General features: G+C 38.3%; 1 protein-coding gene across 3 annotated transcripts in view; it reads left to right on the top strand.

Annotated features, from left to right (window-relative positions):
* SSH2 (slingshot protein phosphatase 2) overlaps positions 1 to 24,055 on the top strand; it is a 241,886-nt gene that overhangs the window by 61,249 nt on the left and 156,582 nt on the right. For 2 of the 3 annotated variants that reach the window (XM_024737264.1, XM_024737263.1), the window contains exon 2: positions 927 to 1,007. The exons of the other annotated variant lie outside the window; for it this stretch is intronic. In XM_024737264.1, coding sequence (XP_024593032.1) covers positions 927 to 1,007 — 81 coding nt within the window. The remainder of the gene's footprint in view (positions 1 to 926; positions 1,008 to 24,055) is intronic. 3 annotated transcript variants of the gene reach the window in all.

Genomic DNA, 24,055 nt, shown 5'->3' with positions numbered 1-24,055 from the left:
TTTCTTTACCCATCTGTCAATAGACATTTGGGTTGTTTCCATATCTTGGTTATTGTGAATAATGCTGCAGTGCACATGGGAGTGCAGATGTCTCTTCGAGATCCTGATTTCAGTTCCTTTGGATTTATACCCAGAAGTGGATTTGGTGGATCATATGGTAGTGTGAAGTTTTGATGACATAAGTTTATATATCTCTATGTAGGAGTAACTCAGTTTCCAGCAGCTGTTACCCAAAACATTTGAAGGAACTTAATGGGTTAGAGTTGGAGCTTTTTCTCTTCTCTTTTTTGTGTTGCTGTTAGTCATAAGGGAAAAATACTCTTGTTACCAGCTCATTGTTTCACTCCTTTGTCTCATTTTTCTTATCTGTCTTCTAGACAGATTTTGAAAAAGAGATTGGAGAGTGGAAGAAATGTTTTAAATTGTTTTCTGGCATCTGTCAGTAGGACTTGGGTAGGGCATGTTTTTTGGCTCTTCTTATAAACACTTGTTAGCAGAGGGCTAACGAGGCCAGGCTAGTAGTTAGATCCCTTAATCATGTGCTATGTTACATTCTAAAGCCTGTCTCCAAACAGTCATCAAATATATACCTTTGAATATGAGGGTAAGTGAACACAAACCTACCCCATTCTGGAAAAAGTCCAGAGTACATACTCTGAAGGTTTAGTAGCACCATCTTTACAGAAAAAGGACATCCCATTGCCCAATTTGGAAACCACGGAAAATGCTTCTGCTACTCAAATATTCCTCAGTTTTCCTAACCAATCATCTTGTTGGCTTTATTCTCTTCAAAATAGCCGTTACTAATCAGAATTGCACCTTCTCACCTATGGGCTAACACTGACACTGTGATTTCTGCTGGCCTTTTCCCTTATGCTTATGGCCCTGTTATCTGGATCTCTGGAATGATCTTGTTTGTATTACAGAGCTCTCATTTGGAAGACAGTGAATCCGCAGCATTACTTTGCTGTGAACGTGAAGAATCAGAAATCTTTAGTGATTCCAATGTACGTAGATATTTGTCTTTATACAGCCTTTGTGATTCAAGTGAGAGCTTTTTGAGTAAATTTGGCTCTTAACTGCATCTGAGATAATGCCTATTATTTTATCTATTTGGCCTCACTCATCCAAATAGCCTGGGAAGGCAAATAAGTGACTTGGAATGAGTGTATGTATAAATATATGGTATATTTGTATGTGTAATAATCTCCATTCAAAGCATATCTCTCAAAGTAGATAAATGTTGCACCCTGAAACCTTGAGTCTCCTTCACTAAGGAATATGATTGTTTTTGTGGGTTTTTCACATTTTTTTTTATGGTCTTTTCCCTGTGACAACTGCTTGATATTGGTGCTGCCACTGGACCTTTATTCCCCACATACAAAGACCTAACATATCCTGGCTGTTGATAATGTTAAGCCAAAGAAATGTTATAAATCCTGGACTATAGAGTCATCCAGATCATCTCAAATGTAGAACTATCTCACTACATTTCATGAGGTGTTATAAATTGTATTGATCTCATCTGACCCCCGGCAGAGTTGCTTAATTATTGCAAATTACCCACAGAATCAGGCTGAAGTTAGAGAATGACTTAAATTAACTACGTATCACTTCCAATAAGATAACTGCCTTTGCTAGCCATGGCTAAAACTAGGTTCTACAAACCTTGATGATAAAATCTGAGTTCTGTCTATTCCAGAATGCTTATTGTGCATAGTAGGTATTCTATAAATATCGCTGAAGTTTCATCAATGGAAACTCTCTCTCGAATGAAGCTGTGCCTCTCAAGTATATCACCATAGTACTGCCTGCTTTTAAACTGTCTTTACTTCACCTTCATGGCGCAGTGAAGGTGATCTCTATTTTAAGACCTCATTCAACCGTTATGTTGATTTATCTGGTTGCACTTCATTCAGCACTGACGAAGAGTCTGAAATGGCATGAAGTCAGTTATTGTGACTCACTAATAGCTGGAGTGGTACTCACTTCCCTAGTACTTGAAAACATTAACTGACGAATTCATATGAACACTCATTTATTATCAACATTTTGCAGATGACGGACTGAGGGTGGAAATGTTATATTCTTTGCCCAACGTTGTGTGATAATCAGGGGCAGCGCTGACATCAGGTCTCAGCTGACAGCCATCAGTGAGCTCATTATCAGCAGCCAGCATCTTCAGTGATGGAATGTGTACCAGTCTCCTTATATATAGTGCCTTACAAGATTTATCCTGTTCAGTCTGCAGTGGAGTCTTCTAGACTTGGACTGGCTTATTGTTTTGGCTGATTTTGTCTTACAGAGGTCAGTGCATGGCAGTCCACATAAAGAATATTTTTATGAAGTTGGACACGTGGGGAAAAGGCTCTAGTTTTAATAGTTTTCTCTCTTAGAAAAAATTAGATGGGTATATATATTTGAAGATTACTCAGGATTGCTTGATTTTATCGCCAGAACTTTCATTCATTTAAGTCAGGTTTGTTGTCTTTTCTTCTTCAAGAGGCAAAAGTGGTTACATGTACTTGGCTGGCTTTACCTGTAAAGGTACTGGATCTTCATCGTGTTTTGTGTGCTCAAGAAGTGTTTCCCATACTTTTTTTTTCTTTTCTCACCTTCCCATTCCCATCCCCACATCGAAGGAGATTGAAAAGCTCCTTCCCAATTTGAAGGCTTAAACTTGAAAACAAAATTTTTTGCAGAGCAAACTGACTGAAATGCCACTTCAAATTTTTTTCAAAGGAAGTGGTACGGGATCTTGATAACTATTTGAAATAGAAGTTAACTGTTGTAATGAAGAGAAGAAGATAAAGAACTTTTTCAATAAACCTTGGAATAACAGAAATGTGAACTTTGGTTAGCTATATTCATTCCTTCCCTTATGCACACACTCATTCATTCACCAAGCATTGATTGACTCTCATGTACAAATTACCAGGCCCAAGGCATTGGGGGTTAGGCCTAAAATGTCAAATCTACCCTAAGAGCAAACATCCAGCTATAAGGTAAATAAGGTCTGAGGCTCTAATGTAAAACATGGTGACTGTAGTTAACATTGTATTTTATAATTGAAATTGCTAAAAGAGCAGAACTTAAATGTTTTCACCAAAAAAAATAAGATAAATATATGAGGTGACTGACGTGTTAGTTAACCAGTTGGGGGAATCATTTCCCAATGTATTCATATATCAAATCGCCATGATGTACACTTTAAATATCTTAAAATTTTACTTGTCAGTTTTACCCCAATAAAGCTGAAATTAAAATTACTCTAGGAGAATGTATAATCTACTCTTCAACAGATTAGTTTTATGGATATTCACGGAAATGCAGTACATGGGGAGGAGAGAAGAAATCTGTGGGTGAGTGGAAAGAAATTTGGCTGGAGGCAAAGAAGGGATGGCTCTCTCTGGAAGAGGGCTGGCTGCCGTACATCTCCTGGGGCTTTCCCGGAAGAGAGGAGAGGAATGTAGAGAGATCTCTGCCCCCTCTCTAGTCCCACTCAGCCTCTAGGGAACCAGATAAAGGGTAGAAGCAGAAGAAGCTATTTGCTCCCTCTGCTATGCACAGGGTTGTTGGAGGCCTCCATAATGGGAAGAGGGACTGCCTGCCCTAGAGCAGGGTGACCGTGTGACTGGAAGAGGTCACAGAGGAAGAAGACACTGGCCCTAGCGCAGGAGTTTCACTTTGTCTCCAGATAAGAAAGAATGTGGGCTGTGACTAGAGCAGGTTCCGTTACTAGTGGCTGCAGCAGCTACTGAGACTCCTGAGGGTTCTCTTCAAATTTCCCATCCGCATACCTACTGCTATCCTGCCTTAAAGGAGAAAGAGCTCAGCCTGAGCTGGGATTCCCATTATGGTGATTGTGGGGTTCAGCTAGAAACAACTGGATTCATTACCATTGTAGGGTTGTTTCTTCCCTAGCCTGTAGGTCAGGAAAATGCTTGTTGTGTCATTTTGTCTCCTAAGAATACAACTTAATTCTTTCTCTCCTTTCTTTGCTCTTCTGACCCCACCCCTACCCTACCAAGCAGGAAGAGGGATGGATATAGGTGGTCATACCATTTTTATGGTCTATTTCGCTCCTTTGCTTGGATATTATATCCTTGTAGGGAATGCATTTTCCCTCTGTGCAATCAAAACAGATTTTATGTTTGAATAGCCCAGTGAAAGGGAAAGGTATTAGCCTTCTGTTATTAAAAAAAGAAAAAAAAGGAAAGCTACCCTCTAGAATTGAATGTGAAGACGGCAAATGAAAAGAAAGGAAAATCTAAAATGTAAACCAAACTATTTGGTTTAGAATACTTTACATTTACATTTGGTTTACATTTACATTTGGTTTACAAAAATGTAAACCAAACTATTTGGTTTAGAATACTTTACATTTTTAAACTTTAGGTTTGCATTCTCTTCTAGGTCAGGACAGGTGTCTCAGAATAGATGGCAACTTCAGTGGAGGTTTTCATGTGTAGTGGGGTAGGAGAATGGCTTTGGGAGAGAGAGAATATATGACGTGGCTAATACAAGATGAAGGATTTAAGAATTTTTAAAAGTTATTAGCATTAAGATAAGCCCTGGTTCAAATGAGTAGCCAACCTATGGATTGAAGATAGAGGGAGCTTTAAATCTTCAAGATTCTTTGGAGGCATCCTGTTTTTCTGGTGTGTTTTAAGTTTTAGAATATGGTGTATGGAATGATCAAAACAATGAATGATTTTTTGGCTTAGAAAGTAAAACTACACTTAGAAGGGGATGAGCCGCTATTGTCAGGAAATCTACTTTTGTAAATCTCTAGAGATTGTAAGCACAAGCAAGATGCTTGTGGATGAACCTACAGATACAATGATAAGCAACTGGTTGGATGGAAGGTGGTGATGGTATGTGGGCCAACGAGCATGTGCATCTGGTCATTTCTGTTGATTTGTATTTACCCTCTTCCTTTCAGCTCTCTCTCTCCCTTTCAGCTCTCTGTACTGTGCTTTTTATTTCTTTTTTCAGACTCACTTGCAGAGACACCATTTCACTAGCCAATGCACACAAATGTAAAAAGAATTTAAAAAGGAAAATTCGTTGCTAAGGAGATGTGGGTTTTATTACGAGTTTCAAATGGCCATTTAGCCAACAGCGAACAGCTGTCAGACCAGAGTTCAGGATGATTTGAATTGTTTCTGCCTCACCTCTGCTGCATAGTAAAGAGATTGCTGATTAGGGCACCTGGTCGGAAAAGAGGTTAAAAGTGTTGCTAGTGGCAGAAACATAGTTTTACCATGAACAGTATTTCTATTTTTTCCTTTGGAGGGAGTCTGATCCAAATGGTAACACTGGTAGAAAGCCTCCTATGATGTTAAAATTATTTTTCTTTATTCCAGAATAAAGCATAGCTCGACTATTTTATCCCAGAATAACAAATGAGAAACAGTTTTCAACTTTTCTTTTTTTGAAGTCTTACCCTCTTAAGCGATTTATTTGAAGAGAAATGAGGTTTGTAGTAATCTTGGGTACAAAGTCAACTTTAAAAATTAGCTTTATAATTTAACTCAGTGGCTCTCATCATGGCTGCACGTTAGAATCACCTGGTGACTTTTTAAAATAATTTAATAACAGGGTCTCACCTCAGTCCACTTAAACCAGGATCTCTGTGAGTGGGACCCAGGTATTAGTATTTTTTAAATGCTCGCAGGATTATTCTAATGTGAATCAAGGGTTCAGAACCACTGTTTTATCTCTAGCTATGCTAATTTTTTTTTTGCCTCCAAATCAGAGCTCCAATCTGCAACATTTGTAACATCTGTTTACATGAAGAGAGAATAAAATATGAGATTGATTAGAATAATGAGTTGATTGTATGCATTTACTACCTCAGGTACAATGCAATTAACTTTTGTTCAGTGAAATTCCTTGGCTAGGCTTCTGTTAGAAGAGGAGCAACATACTGAAATTAGGTAAGTCAAATCCTCAGTAAACCTGTGTCAATGAAGGGTAAGGTTTTCCATGAGGTTATTAAGACTTACACTTCCTGTGTCAACACTGCTAGGAGCTGGCGTAGAAAAGAATCAAAGAGCACTTTTATACTTTGTGTATTATAACTTTATTAAAATAAAATATACATACAGAAAAGTGCACTTATTTTGTACTTTTATTTATATCGTAAATTTTCACAAACTGAAGTTTTCACAAACACACATCAAGAAACTGTGTAACCTGGACCTAGATCAAGAAATGGAATATTACTACTCCCCTCCACCAATTTCCCCTTCCTCCAACATCCCCTCCTTGCTTCCTTCCAGTCACTACTCACCCTCTGGCTATCACCCCCCAGAGATAACTACTCTCCTGACTTCTTGACCATATGATTTTGATGTGGGCATGAGGCTATGCCCTTTAGATGACCTCTCTGACCTCCAGAATCAGGGGTCAGCATCACGTAATATTTAAAGAGCTCAGGTTCAAGGTTCCAACAGCCTGAGTCAAAGTCCCAGCTCATAGTAAGTCACACTGGCTGTGTGACTCCACTTCTCTAAGCCTTACTTCCCCCATCTGTAAAACAGGTGTAACAATAGGACCTGTCTCATAGAGTTGTTAGAATTAAATGAGATAATTTATGGGTTTGGCACATTACCTGTGCTGAGAGCAGAGGCAGATATAGTATTCCCTGATGTCATCATGTCTTCAGCAGAGTCAGGACAATGCCACTGTGGTCCGTGGGCACAATTTAGTTCATAGTCTAGCTCTGGAGGGGAGGAGGAAAAAGTGGGCATCCTGACCGTCTTTCCTTTTCCTCACCATCCTTGATTTGGCCTGTGACATGACTAACTTGTGGCAACTTCTAAAATATGTTATTTAAATTCATAAAGTGATTACTGAAAGGCCAGAAACGTCTTCTTATGCATCTGTATATTTGCCACAGCACCTAGCACAATGATTTACAAGTTGCACGTAGTGTCGTGCCTTGGATAAAGGAGTCTGAAAATGATGCTTCCTGCACATCTTGCTTTCCTGTGCTCGATTTGTATTGGTCTGATTTCTGTTCCTTTTAACCAGAGACATATTTTTGAGACATCTAGCACAAGAACATACAGAATGTAGCAGTTAAACAATTGCAGGCAGAAACCAAGAACTTGGCCTAATTTATAAAATCAACCAAATAAAAGCTCTAACTAGCTGAGTTATTCTGCTTCCATGATCTGAGGTCAGGCGTGCTCAGGTATATTTTCCCCTTATTTTGGTTTAGGAGAACAAGCAAAACAGGAGATGGCAGGACTTGTAGGCTTTTCATTAATACAATTGTACAGACTTTTTTTTAAAGATTATAGTTTGGAAATAATTTATCCTTTGGAAGGTTAGCAAGATAATTTATTGAGCACTTACTATTTGCCAGATGTGTTAAGTGATTTTCATACAATTTAGTCTTAAATCCAAGTCTTTGAGGTTAAGTACTTTTAATATTTCCCATTTAAAGCTGAGGAAACAGAGACTTGCCTAACGTATGTGACAGTGCTGATATGGAGAGCCAAGTCTGCCTGACACTCCCTGCTTGAGCCCTTAACCTTATGCTGGATTGCCTTTACCCTTGAAAAGAATATTGTTATTCTCATGCGAGGAGATCAGGAGCAAATGGAATAGCGGGTCGCAGCTCTGGCTTTGCAGCAGAATAATCTGTGGAGCTTTTCAAAAATATAGACACGCAAATCTCACTTTAGGAAGTTCCTAATTCAGTGGGTCTTGGATGAGCTCAACATTTTTATTCTTTACAAAGCTCCATAGGTGTTTCTTCGTGCAGCCAGAGTTAAGAATAGTGGTTCATAGAAGTTCCCTAGAGAGGAATTATAAGATTACAGATTTGGGGGCATTTGAAGACTGAATTTGGAATATTGTAGAGACACAGCGTTGTTAGAAGTATAGAGAAGGAGGAGGTAGCTTAATAACAATCAAGTTTCATGTTTCAGGAGGTAAGATAGTGTTTATCACTGGAAATTGGATATATCACTGGGGTATTTTATAGAAGGATTGATTCTCCATTCTTTCTATGCATTTCTAGAGTGCTGCCACTTTTGTGCTCAAGCAGTCTTTCTCAACCCTAGTTTGCTCTCCCAGGTAATCTGTTTTCTCAGTGCTGGGGGTGAAGTCCTGGTGAAGTCGCGATTTCAGAGCTGTTAGGCAAGAACTGCTAACCTTGGAGAGAGCAGTGGATGGCCCTGATTAAGACAGTTGCTGTGGGAGAGTTGTATACTTAACAAATTCTTAATCTCAATGGATCCTGTCTTCTGCGTCCCTCCTAATGCCTTTTGTTTATGTTTTTGTAATCTCAGTGTGCTTTGGCAGAGGGAAGGGGTAGTAATTCTTCCTTTCACTTTACAATTAAGAAAGTTGAGTTATAATTTCAAAGGCCATGACTTTCTGAGAACTATAAATGAAATAATGGCTAACATTTGTTGAGCACTAACCATGTGCCTGGCTCTATCCTAAACATTTTTACATTCATTATCTCATATTACATCTCTGATGTGAGTAGTGTTATTTATCCCTGTTTTAGAGATAAGAAAACTGAGCTCATTTATTCTACAATTCCTTGAGTCTACTCTCTGGCAGTCACCGTGCTGGGAAATGAGTAGCCAGTGATGAACAAGTCAGACCCTATACTTATGGAACTTACAGTCCATTGGGGAAGACACATAATAAAAAACAAATAAGAATTCAGTTACATAATGTGATAGTGCTATGAAAAATACAAATGGGGAAATAATAATAAAGAATAACAAGGCAGAATTGCCATTTAGATAAAGGATAATCAAGAAGAGCCTCTCTAACGTGGTGATATTTTAGCTCAAGATAGTTAAGGAGTTTGCTTAGCATCACATCTAGTAAGTGGTGAAATTCAAGTCTGATTCCTAAAGCTCTACTCACCATGCATGCTGCCTGTTAGACATGTGCTTGGAATCCACCCCAGGTTTGTGACTCTCCTCTCTGGTCTGACCAGCATTCATACTGTGACACTGTACCAGATTTCCAGAAGGGCATCATAAAGAAAGAAATTATAACAGTAAGATAATTTTTTAAAAAGAAACTTGCCTCCTAAAATGCTTCTTTAAAAAGAGCACTAGGAGGCAGCATAGAGAAGGGGGAGCAAACAGGGTGGCAAATAGTATATGAATTTCAGCAAATGATGGAGAGACACAAAGAAGCTGAAAATCTCTGCTGTAAATGCGCTAGGTACATTTGCATGAAGAAATGCCCTCTTCACATGTATGGGCTGGGGTGGATGTTCCACTTTGGATCAACATCCTATTTCCTGTCCTTACTTGAACTTAGTTTGAAGGTCCTGATTTAGGAACCAAGCAGAAGACTGCTCATGGAAGATGCTAAGAAGTGTTAGATGGTGCCTAGAACCTCAAGGTGCTTGGAAAGAATGTAGGAGGAAGGGGAACTGCTCTTGGGAAGGGAAAGGCCAGAGAGGAACAGTGAAATACAGTCTTAAATTTAAATGCTGCAGTCTTCTGACTCTATTGCAATGCTTGATTTGCCAAGTTACTGTCTTAGGGTTTTCCAACAGAGGCCTCTGCATTGCCCTTTGCTCCAGAAGAATTTGTTCACTTGCTCTTTTTCCTCCCAGGAAATAACAATTCTTTTTTTTTTAATTTTTTTTTTTAATAGGCAAAGGATCCATTTCTCCAAAGAAGACTTTTTTAAAAAAAATTTTTGGCTGCGTTGGTCTTTGTTGCTGTGCGCAGGCTTTCTCTAGTTGTGGTGAGCGGGGGCCACTCTTCGTTGCGGTGCGCAGGCTTCTCGTTGCGGTGGCTTCTCTTGTTGCGGAGCACAGGGTCTAGGCACACAGGCTTCAGTAGTTGCAGCGTGTGGGCTCAGTAGTTGTGGCACAAGGGCTTAGCTGCTCTGCGGCATGTGGGATCTTCCTGGACCAGGGCTCGAACCCATGTCACCTGCATTGGCAGACGGATTCTTAACCACTGTGCCACCAGGGAAGTCCCAATGACAGCAATTCTTAGGCTGGTCAGAGTCTGTAGAAGTGTGATGCAAGTTGTTAGATTCTGGATTATAAGCCTAACTGTTTAGATGTAAAGAGTGCCTAGTGTAAATTTCTGCTTGGAAAAGATTTGTGTGTGATATTCATATATACATCTTACTTGATGATTGTATTGGTGAAGATTATAAATTGACTCGATCCTTGCAATCTTGACAGTTTAGTCAAAAGTTATAATAGTGTTCAAATTCTTTGACCCAGAAATCTAATTCTTGAAAATTTCCTCTGAGGAAATTTTTTAAAAGAAAAGTATATGTACTAACATATTAGTGAATATGTTTAATAATAGGAGAGAGGAGATGGTTAAGTAAACTATGGTAATATTAACTCAATGAAGCCATTAAAATGAAAAACATGAGAACTATTGATATATAGTTCTATGAGAAATTATATATGAAATGTTAAGTGAAAAAGTAAATAAATGGAAAAATTAAGTTGCATCTCTACCTAAGTCTTATGACAAAATAAATAACAGATAGATCAGAGAATTAAATTTTAAAAAATTGATATTACAAGTTAGAACATACAGGAGAAACTTTTTTTATAATCTTGGAGCAGGAAAGCCTTTTTAAAAATAATGACACAGGGCTTCCCTGGTGGCGCAGTGGTTGAGAGTCCGCCTGCCGATGCAGGGGACACGGGTTCGTGCCCCGGTGTGGGAGGATCCCACATGCCGCGGAGCGGCTGGGCCCGTGAGCCATGGCCACTGAGCCTGCGCGTCCGGAGCCTGTTGCTCCGCAACGGGAGAGGCCACAACAGTGAGAGGCCCGCGTACCGCAAAAAAAAAAAAAAAAAAAAAAAAAAAAAAAAAAAAAAAAAAAAAATGACACAAAACTCAGAAATCATAAAAGAAAACATTGATGAATTCAAATAAAGTCAAAAATTCTACATTAAAAGATCCTGTAAACAAAGTCAAAGACAAACAACATGTTGGGAGAAAGATTTTCAACACATGACAAAGATCTAATTTCTAAAATACCTAATGTGTTCTATAATTTTTTTAAAGCTCAGAAACATAATAGACCGATGTGCAAAAGAAATTAACAGACTTTCACAGAAAAAGATATACAAATGGCTCTTCAACATATGAAAAGATATTTAATAGTTCTCATAACCAATACCATTTTTTACCTCTCAGATTGGCAAAGATCAAAAAAGTTTGATAATTGCATTGTGTTGGTAGGATCACAGGGGAAGCAGCTTTCCTATTTATTGTTGGTGGGGTGTATATTAGAATAACCACTACTGAGGATAATTTAGAAATATCTGTCAAAATTCTGAATGCCCATAACATTTGCTTCAGAAATTTCACTAGTAGAAACTTATCCACCAGAAATATTCCTATATGTGTAAAAATTCATATATTCAGAGTTATTCATTGCAACATCATTTGTAATAGAAAAAAATTAGAAATATCCTAGATGTCCATCAAAGGGTTTCCGTATGAACCAATATGAAATTATCTCCTATTGTGAAAAGACAACACCAAGGGCTTCCCTGGTGGCGCAGTGGTTGAGAGTCCACCTGCCGATGCAGGGGACATGGGTTCGTGCCCCGGTCCGGGAGGATCCCACATGCCACGGGGCGGCTAGGCCCGTGAGCCATGGCCGCTGAGCCTGCACGTCCAGAGCCTGTGCTCCGCAACAGGAGAGGCCACAACAGTGAGAGGCCTGCGTACCACAAAAACCAACAACAACAACAAAAAACACCAAGACAACACCACCAAGATGCAATACAGTGTGTGTATCATTTGTGTAAAACAAACAAAAAACCCAAAAACAAAATAGCAGATGGAAAAGAATATGTTTGGATCCTTAAAAACACTTAGACTGTATCTGGTAATATACATAAAAATTAAAAAGAGCAATTGCCTTTAAGGAGAAGAACTTGTTGGCTGGGAAGCAGATGTAAGGTAGAGACTGTTTATTTAATATATACCATATTGTCCTTTTTTAAATTAAAAAAATTTTTATTGCAGTATATTGACATAGAATATTAGTTTGAGGTGTACAACATAGTGATTCAATATTTTTATACATTCTGCACTATACAAAGTTATACTGACTGTATTCCCTGTGCTGCACATTATATCCCCATGACTTATTTTATAACTGGCAGTTTGTACTTTTTAATCCTCTTCACCTATTCCACCCCTCTCCCAACTCTCCTCCCCTCTGGCAACCACTAGTTTGTTCTCTGTATCTGTGAGTCTGTTTCTGTTTTGTTATATTTATTCATGTGCTTTGTTTTTCAGAGTCCATATATAAGTGAAATCACATGGTATTTGTCTTTCTCTGTCTGACTTATTTCACTTATTATTAGCACAATACCCTCTAGGTCCATCCACGTTTTCACAAATGGCAAACTTTCAGATGCAATGCAATCCCTATCCAAATACCATGGCATTTTTCACAGAACTGGAACAAATAATCCTAAAATTAGTATGGAACTACAAAAAAACCCAAATAGCCAAGGCAATCTTAAGAAAGAAGAACAAAGCTGGAGGTATCATGCACCCTGACTTCAAACTACACTACAAAGCTGTAGTAATCAAAACAGTATGATACTGGCACACAAAAAAAACAGACACATAGATCAAGGGAACAAAATAGCCCAGAAATAAACCGATGCACATATGGTCAATTAATCTATGACAAAGAAGGCAAGAATATACAATAGGGGAAAACAATGTCTTCAATAAGTGGTGTTGGGAGCACTACACAGCTACATGTAAAATGATGAAACTAGATCATTTTCTTACACCGTATATAAAAATAAACTCAAAATAGATAAAGACTTAAATGTAAGACGTGAAACCATGAAACTCCTAGAAGAAAACATAGGCAATATGCTCTTTGAAATTGGTCTTAGCAATATATTTTTGGATCTGTCTGCTCAGGCCTGGGCAACAAAACCAAAAATAAACAAATGGGACCACATCAAACTAAAAAGCTTTTGCACAGTGAAGGAAATCATCAACAAAATGAAAAGGCCGCCTACTGAATGGGAGAAGATATTTGCAAATGATATGTCCAATTAGGGGTTAATATCCAAAATACGTACCGAACTCAGGAACTGATTAGTGTATAGGTCATATGTGTAGAAGTGTTCAGTGATCTTTGAGGGGAGGGTGTGTGTGTAAAGAAAAATTCTAAATTTTTTGTTACTTAACTGCTTTTTTCCTCCTCAAGGAGCTTGTGTAATATAGCAGACCCTCACTGGAGCCATTTTTAGATGCCTTAAAGGTGAGCTACAGAGCAGCCAGTATTGTATTAAGCAATTCTAGCCCTCAGAATTTATGGTCCTTCCTGTTATGAGCTACATATAACAAGTAAATACAAATTAAAATCCACTGGAATATTAATCATTGTGATGGTGCTATGTCCTAATAATTTAAATTCTACAATGCAAAGTTAGGCCCAGTTCTTGTGATCAGCTCCACCTCTCATTAAGTCATAAGCACTACTGCTTCATTTTCTTCCCCATTCTTGGTTTCCACTGATCTGGTACCATGTCTCCATTTTGAACTATTTTGCACTATCCTGAGCTATTTAAACCACCAAAAGCACAGCAGAACTGGCCTTGGTATTTCCTTCACTGGCTATTGTGACACTTCCCTGCCTGGCCCCAATGCCTTAAGGGCATGACCTTAGTTTCCATGTTTTGTGTGTATGGTTACCTTTCACTTAGTTATTCTTTCAACAAATATGTACAGAGTACGTCTGATGTGCTAGACACTGTGCTGGTTGTTGGGGATATATAGTGGTACATATAGCAAACGTGGTTCCTCCCTTGGAAATTTACATTCTCGTGGAGAAAGGTGGCATTAAACAGCTAATTTAGCTAGTGAATTTTAAAATTTTGATTGTGATAGATTCTGAAAAGAGGAAAGCACACCATACTGTGAGAATATGGCAGGCCGGGACCTGACCTGCTTAAGGTTAGTGGTCAAGGGAGGGCTTCCTTGGAGAACTGGTGTTTTGAGTGCTCTGAAAGATGCGTCAGAGTCAACCAGAGAAAAGTTGAGTGGAGAGAATGGGGAAGAAAATACTTAGACGTCAGGAAACTTACTCAAGGAACCAAAAAAAGGTCAGTGAGGTTGGAACATAAAAAATAAGGGAGGAAATAACACAAGATGATGCTGGCGAGGTCAGCACAGGCTAGATGGTACTGAGTCTTGTAAACTAAATTAAGAATCTTAGTCTTTATTCCTCAGACAAGAAAAAGCCATTGAAGAGTTTTCAGCTGGGGGTGTGAATTAGGGTACCGTTTAAAAAGATCTACCTGGCTTTACTATGAAGATTGGACTTCCAATTTATTTATTTATTTATGCATGCCATAGACAGTTGGGGCATTGTGTTTTTGTGATTTGATTTGGTTAACTCATTCGTCGGGCAATGGCGCTCTTAATAAGAGGGAAGTTGACAGGCAGTATGGTGGTGAAGAGTGTGTGACCCTGGATAAGTTACTTTACTTCTCTAAGTCTCAATTTCTACATCCAAAGAATGGAGATAATAAATAGTATATCTGCTTCATGGGGTAATTGTGAAAATTGAATGAGATAATATCTGCAAAACACTTAGATTAAGGCCTGGCACATTGTAAGCCTCTAATAAATGTTAGCCACTGTTACAGTCTAATAATCTCATGAAGGGTTTAGCTGCTGCTCTGAGAACCACCCATTCTTGGTGGTCCATGGAGTAGCTTTCCATCCAGAGGTCACATGTGGGCTTGTCTAGCCACCACCACTGGACTGTAGGAATCTAGCCTAGTCAGCTGGTAGAGAAACATCATGTATAAGGTTTAATTTCACAAATGTCACTTGGAGATGGAAATGAAAGCTGAGGAATGGTAGCTTGCTTTACCCCTAGCTATGGTTTTGCTTTGAAGCTGGCTTTTGAGAGGTTTCCAACACTTGCAGGAAATCAATAGAATGGAGTCGTTGCTTGGAAACGGCTGTATCTCTTTGTTTCCTGCAATACTAGGTAACTAATGTCTGTAATTATGCTGCTGAGCAAAGCCTCAGGTTGATCAAGGTTAATTGTTGACAGTATTTGAAATGTTAATAATGTCTACTCTAAAACTACTTTTCCAAAATAGATTGTTCCAGCTTCACAAAAGGTTTAAATGCCACTGATTTCTTCATTCAGTGAGATGTAATTCTAGGCCTGGAAACTGGAATCTTCCAATTTAATGTTTTCTAAGAAATTAGTACGCAGAAAATGTGTTTTTTCTTCTGCTTTAAAGTTTGCCACATCACATGCTTATAGAAATTCTCACTGCCTGACTTTTGTTATTGTTAGCGCGTAGCCTGTCCTCTAAAATTATACATTTCTGCCTTTGATTTGTTTTGTGGAACTAGGGAGAGGGGCTAAAGCATGCTATTTTTATGTAAGAGTCCTGGGGAGTTTGGGTAGGTGGGAATCTATTCTAAAAGTTTGCAGTGGATTCAGACTGCCTGGACAGTCTTTTGTGTTTAAATTTGTCTTCTGTCTTGAGAATATAAGAGGGCAGAATTTTAAAGGGAATTTTGCTACCAAGGGAAAAATTAAAAGTTTCTTATGTAGTCAATGAAAGTTCCCTGCAATCAAGTTTACTTACTGAATTTGTCAGAGATTTCCTGTGGTGAGATGGTTCACAGATGATGGATAATTCCATTTTTAAAATAAAAGTGAGCTTTGTGTTTTGTTCTTTCTCTTGTCTAACATGATGTCTCCACCTGCAGAGCTGCCTTTTCTGTCACTCAGTGCTCTAATGGAAGACCCAAAAGTATCAGCTAAATTGTTCTGGCAGCGGAGAGAGTGTTGGGTAAGGAAGGACTTGGCCAAAAATAGGGCTTTCCTTAGCTGTTGCCGGAAGATAAACAGAGGTTCTACCATATGTAACTACATTCTTTTAAATGATTAACTAATGTGTTATGTAGCATTACTGCTAAAACCTAAAGTGGTGTAATAAGCCCTAAAGTGGGCTTATGTTGATCTAAAAAAATGTTCACGTATAGACGCTATAGCTATGTTGGTTTTTTAGTGTACTCATTCATTCTGCTTTTCTTTTTCTTTCATTGTTTTTCCTGCCCAGCTTCAATAAGCTATATTGAGGAGTGTACCAAGTCACAGTGTGTGTTACCTGGAACTTCCTGGGAACTGAACATTTTATTCCTGTAGAAATTTGTTTACTGAAATTTTAGAAGACTGACAGTGTAGGAAAGCCAAGTTTATTTTATGTGTTGACTATTATTTAAAATAGGAAAAGGAACTTTATCCTTGCTCCTCTTCATCAACCACTTAGCATGTAGTATACACTATGCTAGTTGCTTAAGGTACATCTGTGAACAAAACCAGAAAGCACTGCCCTGTAAAGCTTGTAGTTTGATGCCTGTTACCATTTCACCTTCTGCCTCCGCCAAGCGAAGTGCTAGGTTCAAATCTAGCATGACTACGTGTTGTCTCTGACCTTGGGAAGTCACTCTTTGACCCTCTTACTTGTAAGCCTAGTAATCGTGTTGTCATGTTATCATTCATTTGGGTTTCTCAATAGTCATCCCTTGCATTGGTTCTGTAAGATGAATTTCCTTGTTAATTGCTTGGGTTTGTACTCGGAGGAACTTTATGCAAAATAAAGGAATTTTGTCCCAGGATTTACCTATATATGTTCCCTAATGTGTTTTACAGCTGATCTGGCTTAACATCACCAACAATTTGTACTATGTGAGCCAAGACCACATGAGTTTATGTTTGTAGAATTTAATCTCACACATGTCATCAGAGTTGAGGGGAATGAGGTAGGAAATGAAATAACAGAGTTCTCTGGGTAGATAGCTGCTACATTTTTGGTATGGTCTGCTTTCATTTTGGGAGCTTATCTGCTCTATTCCATGTGATTCTGGTGGGGCTGACAATCACTTGGCCCTGCTTTTCTACCACTGGGATTGGTCATATGCCCATAGACCCATGTCAGGCTGGTCAAAGTATCCCTTTTCCTTGGATACCATGATTGATCCAGGGTAGCACATGACCCAAGCTGGACCAGTCAGGGTCATGTTGAGAGAGAGATGGACGCTGGGAGTAAAAAGTTTAAGTTCTTTTTTCTGGACTGTCTGGTTAAGAGGATGATATATGCTTGGTGTGGTTGGTGGTCATCTAACTACCACATTGAGATAGTCTGCTTAAGAATGGGAAGCAAGCAGAGTCCAAAGAGAGAGGAGAAAGCAGAGACCTAATAACATCATTGCATTTTTTTAATCCCTCTTGGATTTACCAGTTACATGGACCACTACCTTTTTTGTTTTTCTTAACTCACATTGCTTCTTGTATAATACGGTATCCTTATCTATTATTGTAGTAGTCATTTGTGTTTGCCAATATTTCTGGCCCTCCTTATTCCAGATAATGGTAGGATTATAATTCCTTTGGAGTTGGGCATGATCATGTGACTGCTTTGGCAAATGAAATATGTGACTTTTGTCTCTTCCAGATGGATGGATGCCTTTAAGTCTGAAGGGCTGATGCATGACTCATTATATTCAGTTCTCCCTGCCATAGTGACTAGTCATGTTCCAGATGAGAGAGGGTAACATGGAGCAGAATCTCCAGCAACCTAAGACAGACATATAGCATAAATGAGAAACTTATTATTTTAAGCCACTGAGATTTTAATGCTGTAGGTTATTGTAGCCCATCTAAATGATACTTGTTTGGAATATATTTTTATATATTAAAATTTTCTAAATAATTCAAGTGAAAAAATCTTTTAATATGACATCTAGAAATACTAATGTCTGCAGAATGAGATTATTAAAATATTTAGTATGCATAGTTACTGCAGTTAAGTATTAAGCTGCAAGGCTAGAAGCAAACAGCAGTGTTTCTGGTTTACCATACAGGAACTAAATCTGCTTTAAGGGCTGTGACCTCTGACCAAATTATAGTTGCCTTGTTTCATATTATGTGGCAGGACAAAGTCTATAATGACGGGTGTTTAAAACTCAGACACTATGTAAACACTGTAGCCTTACCCATGAGAATTTCTCTTATGTGACCAGGACAAGGATAGCATCGCCGTAACCAGGCCTTGCTATCTGAAAATAAAGAAACCAGACAGGTAGGAGTAAATGGTTTAAGGACAGATTGAACAAAAGCCTGATTTGCAGCCATGTAGTATCAGTATGGAAGTGTTGAAATTAACAGAGCCTTTGGCAGATAACCATAAGGAAGGTGCCTGCACTCTGCAAAGTGAGTGTGTGATACAGGCAGCAATGAGCTCTGTGGACCTGAACACCCTCATTAACCGTGTCTCTTTGAGGTGATGGCATTTGTTCAAAACATCCTGTCTTCTCCTCCCTCCACTGTCCTGGACTTCAAAGGCAGATATAGAAAATTTTTTTCACTGAAATTTTAGGGAACATTTTGCTTTAAAATGATAAAAAAAAAAAAAAAAAAAAAAATATATATATATATATATATATATATAATTTGTGTGTGTAAATTATTGTATCTTCAATATCTGTGCTAGACTTTCCAGCTTACATAAGGGGCAACATATTCTCATGGGCAAAGCACAATAGTGATCTGTCATTTTAACCTGTCGGTGCTTTAATTTTTCTACCTGTAAGGTGGAAATAAAAAATTGGAAACAAATAAATAAATAAAATGGAAATAAAATTTTTTTCTTCTCTTACCTCTCCTTGGTGCACATGGGAAAATGTGGTTCATAATATATTTGTCAGGAATCTTGGTTGAGAGTAACAGAAACTGGCTTAAATAGGAAAATAAAGGTTATTTGTTGTTTCGTGTTAACAGCCAGTCAGAGGGTACCATCCCCCTGCTGGAGGTTGGCTTAAGAATGAGCATGTATCCAGTTCGGATGAGAGAAGATGTGGGGGGAGGTTGAGGAGGAAACTACTGGGACAGTTTTCCTTGTACTTAAGAGACACAGGGGAAGAGCTGTTTTCTTCAGCTGACTGATGTTGGGTATATATGTGATGGACCTTGAATGTGGCAGTAATCTTGGGACCATATTAGCCTAAGAGCAGTGCTGAAACAATCAGGATGGCAGAGCAGAAAGATAAGGAAAATTTCATTCTTGATAAAGTTCAACTACTGAATTAATCAAGATGATACTTTTCTGTATTGTTTAAGCCTTTTTTCTTTTTCTTTTTTTTTTGGCTGCGTTGGGTCTTTGTTGCTGCGTGAGGGCTTTCTCTAGCTGCGGAGAGCGGGGGCTACTCTTTGTTGTGGTGCACGGGCTTCTCATTGCGGTGGCTTCTCTTGTTGCAGAGCACGGGCTCTAGGTGTGCAGGCTTCAGTAGTTGTGGCACGCGGGCTCAGTAGTTGTGGTGCACGGGCTTTGTTGCTTCAAGGCATGCGGGATCTTCCCGGACCAGAGCTCGAACCCATGTCCCCTCCATTGGCAGAAGAATTCTTAACCACTGTGCCACCAGGGAAGTCCCTTAAGCCACTTTTTGATGGATTTTTTTTTTTTTTATTACTTGAGATTGGAAAACATCCCGAGTAATAAGTAGAGATATTGTGGGCTCCTCAGAGAGAAGAGAAGCTCTTGGAGGGCTACATAGTCCCACTGGACCTATTATAGTGCCTCGTGCGTATATAGTTGAAGTTGAATAAATATGTGTTAGATAAATGTGGTTGTCTTTATTTGTATTTATAACCGAAGCACTGAAAGATAAAACACCCTTCTTCTCCTTCTCTAACAATTCAATCCAAAAGCCATTAGATAGGACTAAGCATGGTAGGTATCTTCAGGTGGGCACTGAGGCCCAGTGTGGGTGGGATATTGGAGCCCAAGCGAGGTGAGGGGGCATCAACATGAGGGAGGTGCTCTGGAGCTGGTTGTTTGAGCCTGTGTGTATGGTAAGCAGGGAGTCACTGTGGGAAGCCAGAGGGGCGGCCCAGTATGGGGGTGGTAGAGCCTGAGGAATGTGAGGAAGGCATATATAGTCATTGGCCCAATGCAAGGTGTCAGATTCTTAGTAGAGTGAGGAAAGTACCTGCTTAGACTGCTCTGGAAACTCTACTGTGATTTTGTAATCATATGTATTCAAAATGCACCTCTTGTCATTTTTTAATGAAAATGTCATGAAGTTAACATTCCTAATGCCCCTTTTTAAAATATGAAACTGTTGTTTATTTTAATGTATCCCATGAAATGTCTTAAAGACCTGTATGTTTGATGAAAGCAACTTCACCTTCCCAACAAGTCAGCTTATTTTTTATAATGCATAAATTTTATTAATTATAATCTGCATTTCATCTGTATAGAAAATATTTTTCATTTTAGTTTTCAGTGGAGTAGAACTAAAGTATTTAATTTTTTCACAATGATTCTATGGCACTTTTTAAAAGTTTCAGAGGAAGCCTGATAAAAATAGTCCTTTGAGAGAAAGAGATCAAGCTTACTCATGTCCCAAACTCTTTTAATTCTGTAAGCAGAAATTTCAGCTCACCATTAATACCAACATAACAGCACAATATGATTGCAATCACTTTGCAAATGTGATTAGCTATTCAAGATTAGCCCATTTTATTAGTGGTAAGTATGGCCAACCTAGATCCCACTGTAATCGTCAGGCAGAATTAGAGCCAGGTTGATTTTCACAAAACCAAGAGCTATGCATTGTACATGAAAATGTGCTTTTATGGGAATGAGGATTGGAAGAAACCAGGATCAGTAGAGAGGAAAGTAAGAGTACCTGGCTCATATGAAGTTTTTCTTCAATGATTATATGACATTATTTTAACAAAAGCTTTTCATATCTAGAAATATACACGACTTAAAATTTGCTGAATTTAATGAGATTGAGGAAGTGCAGCACTTCATGTTAACTAGTTGCCAGTCTCAGGTGACTGAGCTGGTAGGTCACATATCACTGGAGATGCTGAACGATTAGGCTAGTATACAGGGAGGTAGCAGCGTTTTTTAAGAGGGCCTCGGTGATTCTGGTTCTGTGATTATATTAAGTGTGGCCTTTGCCCTTAGCTACAAATTTGACCCAGGTTATTATTTAGCTCTTGTTTCCAGTCTCTTATGATCATGAATTCCAAGGCTTATTAGGTATAACACATTTAGATATCCTTTTGGTTATTATTGGCTTGGTTGACTGGTTCGTTTTTGTTTTTCCAATTCTTTTTTTCTATATAGTGGATCACAATTTTCCCCCTCCATGGTTTTTCATTATTTTGAAGTCCAGTTTACTCATTTTTCCTTTCCTTACCTAGAAACATTTTTTTTATAATTTATTTGTTCCAATGACTCACTCATCCAATAAATATTTATAGAGTATCTATTAGGTGCTTTACTCTTAATCAGGATAAGATGTGATTACATGTAATTATAATTCAAGGAAGAAGAGAAATACGAGAAGAAAGAACAGGACTTTTAGGAAAGGAGAGCTCATACCCAGTTGAGGAAGATCAGAGACTTTAGGATTTTTCATGATTTTTCCTCCTAAGAAGCAGGAACCAAGTCTTTGATGAAAGAGAGTCAAAGCGTAATATGTTTTTGACTGAGGCATTTCCGTGGGACATGGTGCTAAGAATAATTTGAAATGGTTTGGAATTCTGAATGGACTCTTTCAGATGCTTGTAGGTGGTACAGAAGAAAAGCGAAAGTGCCAGAGTTCTCGTGGTTGATGGTTCCCCTAAGTAACAAAGGCAAAAATTGCTGCACGATCCAAGGACCCCTGGGAAGAGAGAGGTGGCAAGGGGCTGAGTTTAATCTAAACTGAATTTCATAAGAATTAAAACCTTTTTTAATTTTAATTTATTTATTTGTTTATTTACTAGTTTTCCAATAGGCTTCCTTATAATTTGAAATCTAAAGTCTACATTAATGGCCTCTGGTTGAGGTAGTCTCCAGGGCAGCCTTATATGAGACAATCAGTAGAAATGTTTTATTTAAATTTGTTTTATTCAGTAAACCAGTGATGAGGAACGAAAGGAAGCTTTGAGGAATAACTTCTAGAAGGGAGTTAGGATTTTTACTGCAGACAGCATAATTTCTGGGACCTGGGGCATGCTATCAGTGTGTATGTGTGGTAAATACCGGTGGTACTATTTTATCTCCCAGCTATTGGTAGTTGCAGTTGTAGTTATGCTTATGTGATGGTTTGATTGCTTCCTTTATCGAAGTGAAAACATGACATGAAAGCATTTTGTTTGCCATCTCAATTCACTTTATTAGGTTGAGAGGTTTTTTTTTTTAATCTACAGTACACTTTATAGCTACTATTTTATTCTGTAGTTTCAGTTGACTCTGTTCAAGTTATATGAAATAGCAGTGTGTAATGTTTCAATTTACCAACACTTAGTAGCCTTGGTTATTCTTTTCATGGGGTGTTCAAGACATTGTTTATCAGGAAAGTTATGGTTCTAGGAAATTAGGCAAGTAATAAGTATTTCCTGGTAGTTGCTCAGAGGTATTTACTGACCAGGATATTATCTGTGGAATGCCTTTTTATACTTAACCGTTGCTTACAGGAATTGCATTTTTATGCAATTATTGGTTCTTTGAATTTACACATTTAGCGAACTTCCTATCGGGTCTGTACTAGTTTCTCAAGAAGAAATATTTAACCAATGAAAATGAGGATAGATGCTTTCGTAGTTAAGCTTATTTATGTTAGAATCTATAAATAGGGGAGGGGGCTTCCTGTCAGTTACTGTATACTCATCTTGCCTTTTATGTTTACCTTTTTTTCTCCCTTCCCTAGTTCTGTTCAGTTTTGGGGGGAAAATCTAGATCAAAGAGTACATTACTAATAGATAACATAGGATAATTAGCAAAATAATCTGACTATATCATTATAGGCTTCCTGTAGTTACTTGTCAGATTCTAATGACCTTAAGCATCACTGGTGAGTTGTATTCTGATCTCCCTGAGGATGGCAGAAGAAAAGTATTGCATTGAGAAGTTGGTTATAACAGTTTCTTCTGTCTTAGACTGTTAATTGGTGAGAGGGTGGCAGGAGGAAATGCATCAGTATTTTCCCAAAGTTTAGAGCATAAATATTTTCTTAAGTTATCTCAAGATATAAAAGTAAAAAGAAGACCAACGAGAGAACTTGAGGTTTGTGCAAAATGGAACAGAATAGTAGATAGGAAGGAGCCTTAGGGAAGTAAAAGTGAGGTTACAGGAGAAAACGAGACATGTGGACGTAGTTAAAGAAAAATAATACTTAAAAGAGGGAGTAACTGAGAAGCTTCTGAGGTGGGTTAGTCTATATATAGACAACATATGATGCTGATTTTCAACCGTGGGAGGGAAGTTCAGATGATTGCATGCTTCTCATAAGATTTTACCTTTCTCATGAAGGTATTCATGAAGTTTTAGTTAGACTAATATTAGTGGGGGAGGTGCTGTCTTGTTACATGTTAGTTGGTGGGTTGTCAAGGTTAATGGTGACTGTGAGTGTAATTAAAATCTTCCTGCATTAAGTTGCCAATTACTTTTTTCTCTGTCATTTATTTCCATTAACAAAGAAAAGCAAGGAGTGTTTTAACTGTGGAAGACTTAATAATTGGTTTCTTTATGATGTTCAGTGTGTTAGCAAGGATCACTAGCTAGGCCTAACCTATATTAGGAATTAGATCGTACTCTGATTTATAACTTCATATTTTTTCCTTCTTTTCAATACCTATGTTTCACTTCAAGTAAGTTTGGAGGCTTTGGATTTGTTTGTTGGTTTGTTTAAGTGCTGAATCAGCTTTTTCTGAACTTTTGTTTTTTTGTCTTTTGTTTATGGAAGCCAAATAAAGTTAATGACATGCCTGTAGTCTTAGGAATTAGACCAAGGAGTCATAAGCACCTGATCTTCTCTTTGTATTTATTAACTACCATACCCCCCCCCCAAATTTAACTTCTATCTTAATTTTTCAATATTAGGCACAAGCTTAACTTCAGAGTTACATACAGCAGTCCTCTGCAGTGCTCCTCAAACCTTTCCACAAGAAATTGCTCTAACAGCAGAACAGTGTGAATGCGGAACCCCTGGCGGTGTGGATA

This window comes from Neophocaena asiaeorientalis, unplaced genomic scaffold, assembly GCF_003031525.2.
Source record: "Neophocaena asiaeorientalis asiaeorientalis breed wild unplaced genomic scaffold, Neophocaena_asiaeorientalis_V1.1 scaffold129, whole genome shotgun sequence".
In the NCBI taxonomy this organism is placed as follows: Eukaryota; Metazoa; Chordata; class Mammalia; order Artiodactyla; family Phocoenidae; genus Neophocaena; species Neophocaena asiaeorientalis.
This window is presented reverse-complemented; position numbering and strand designations above follow the sequence as displayed.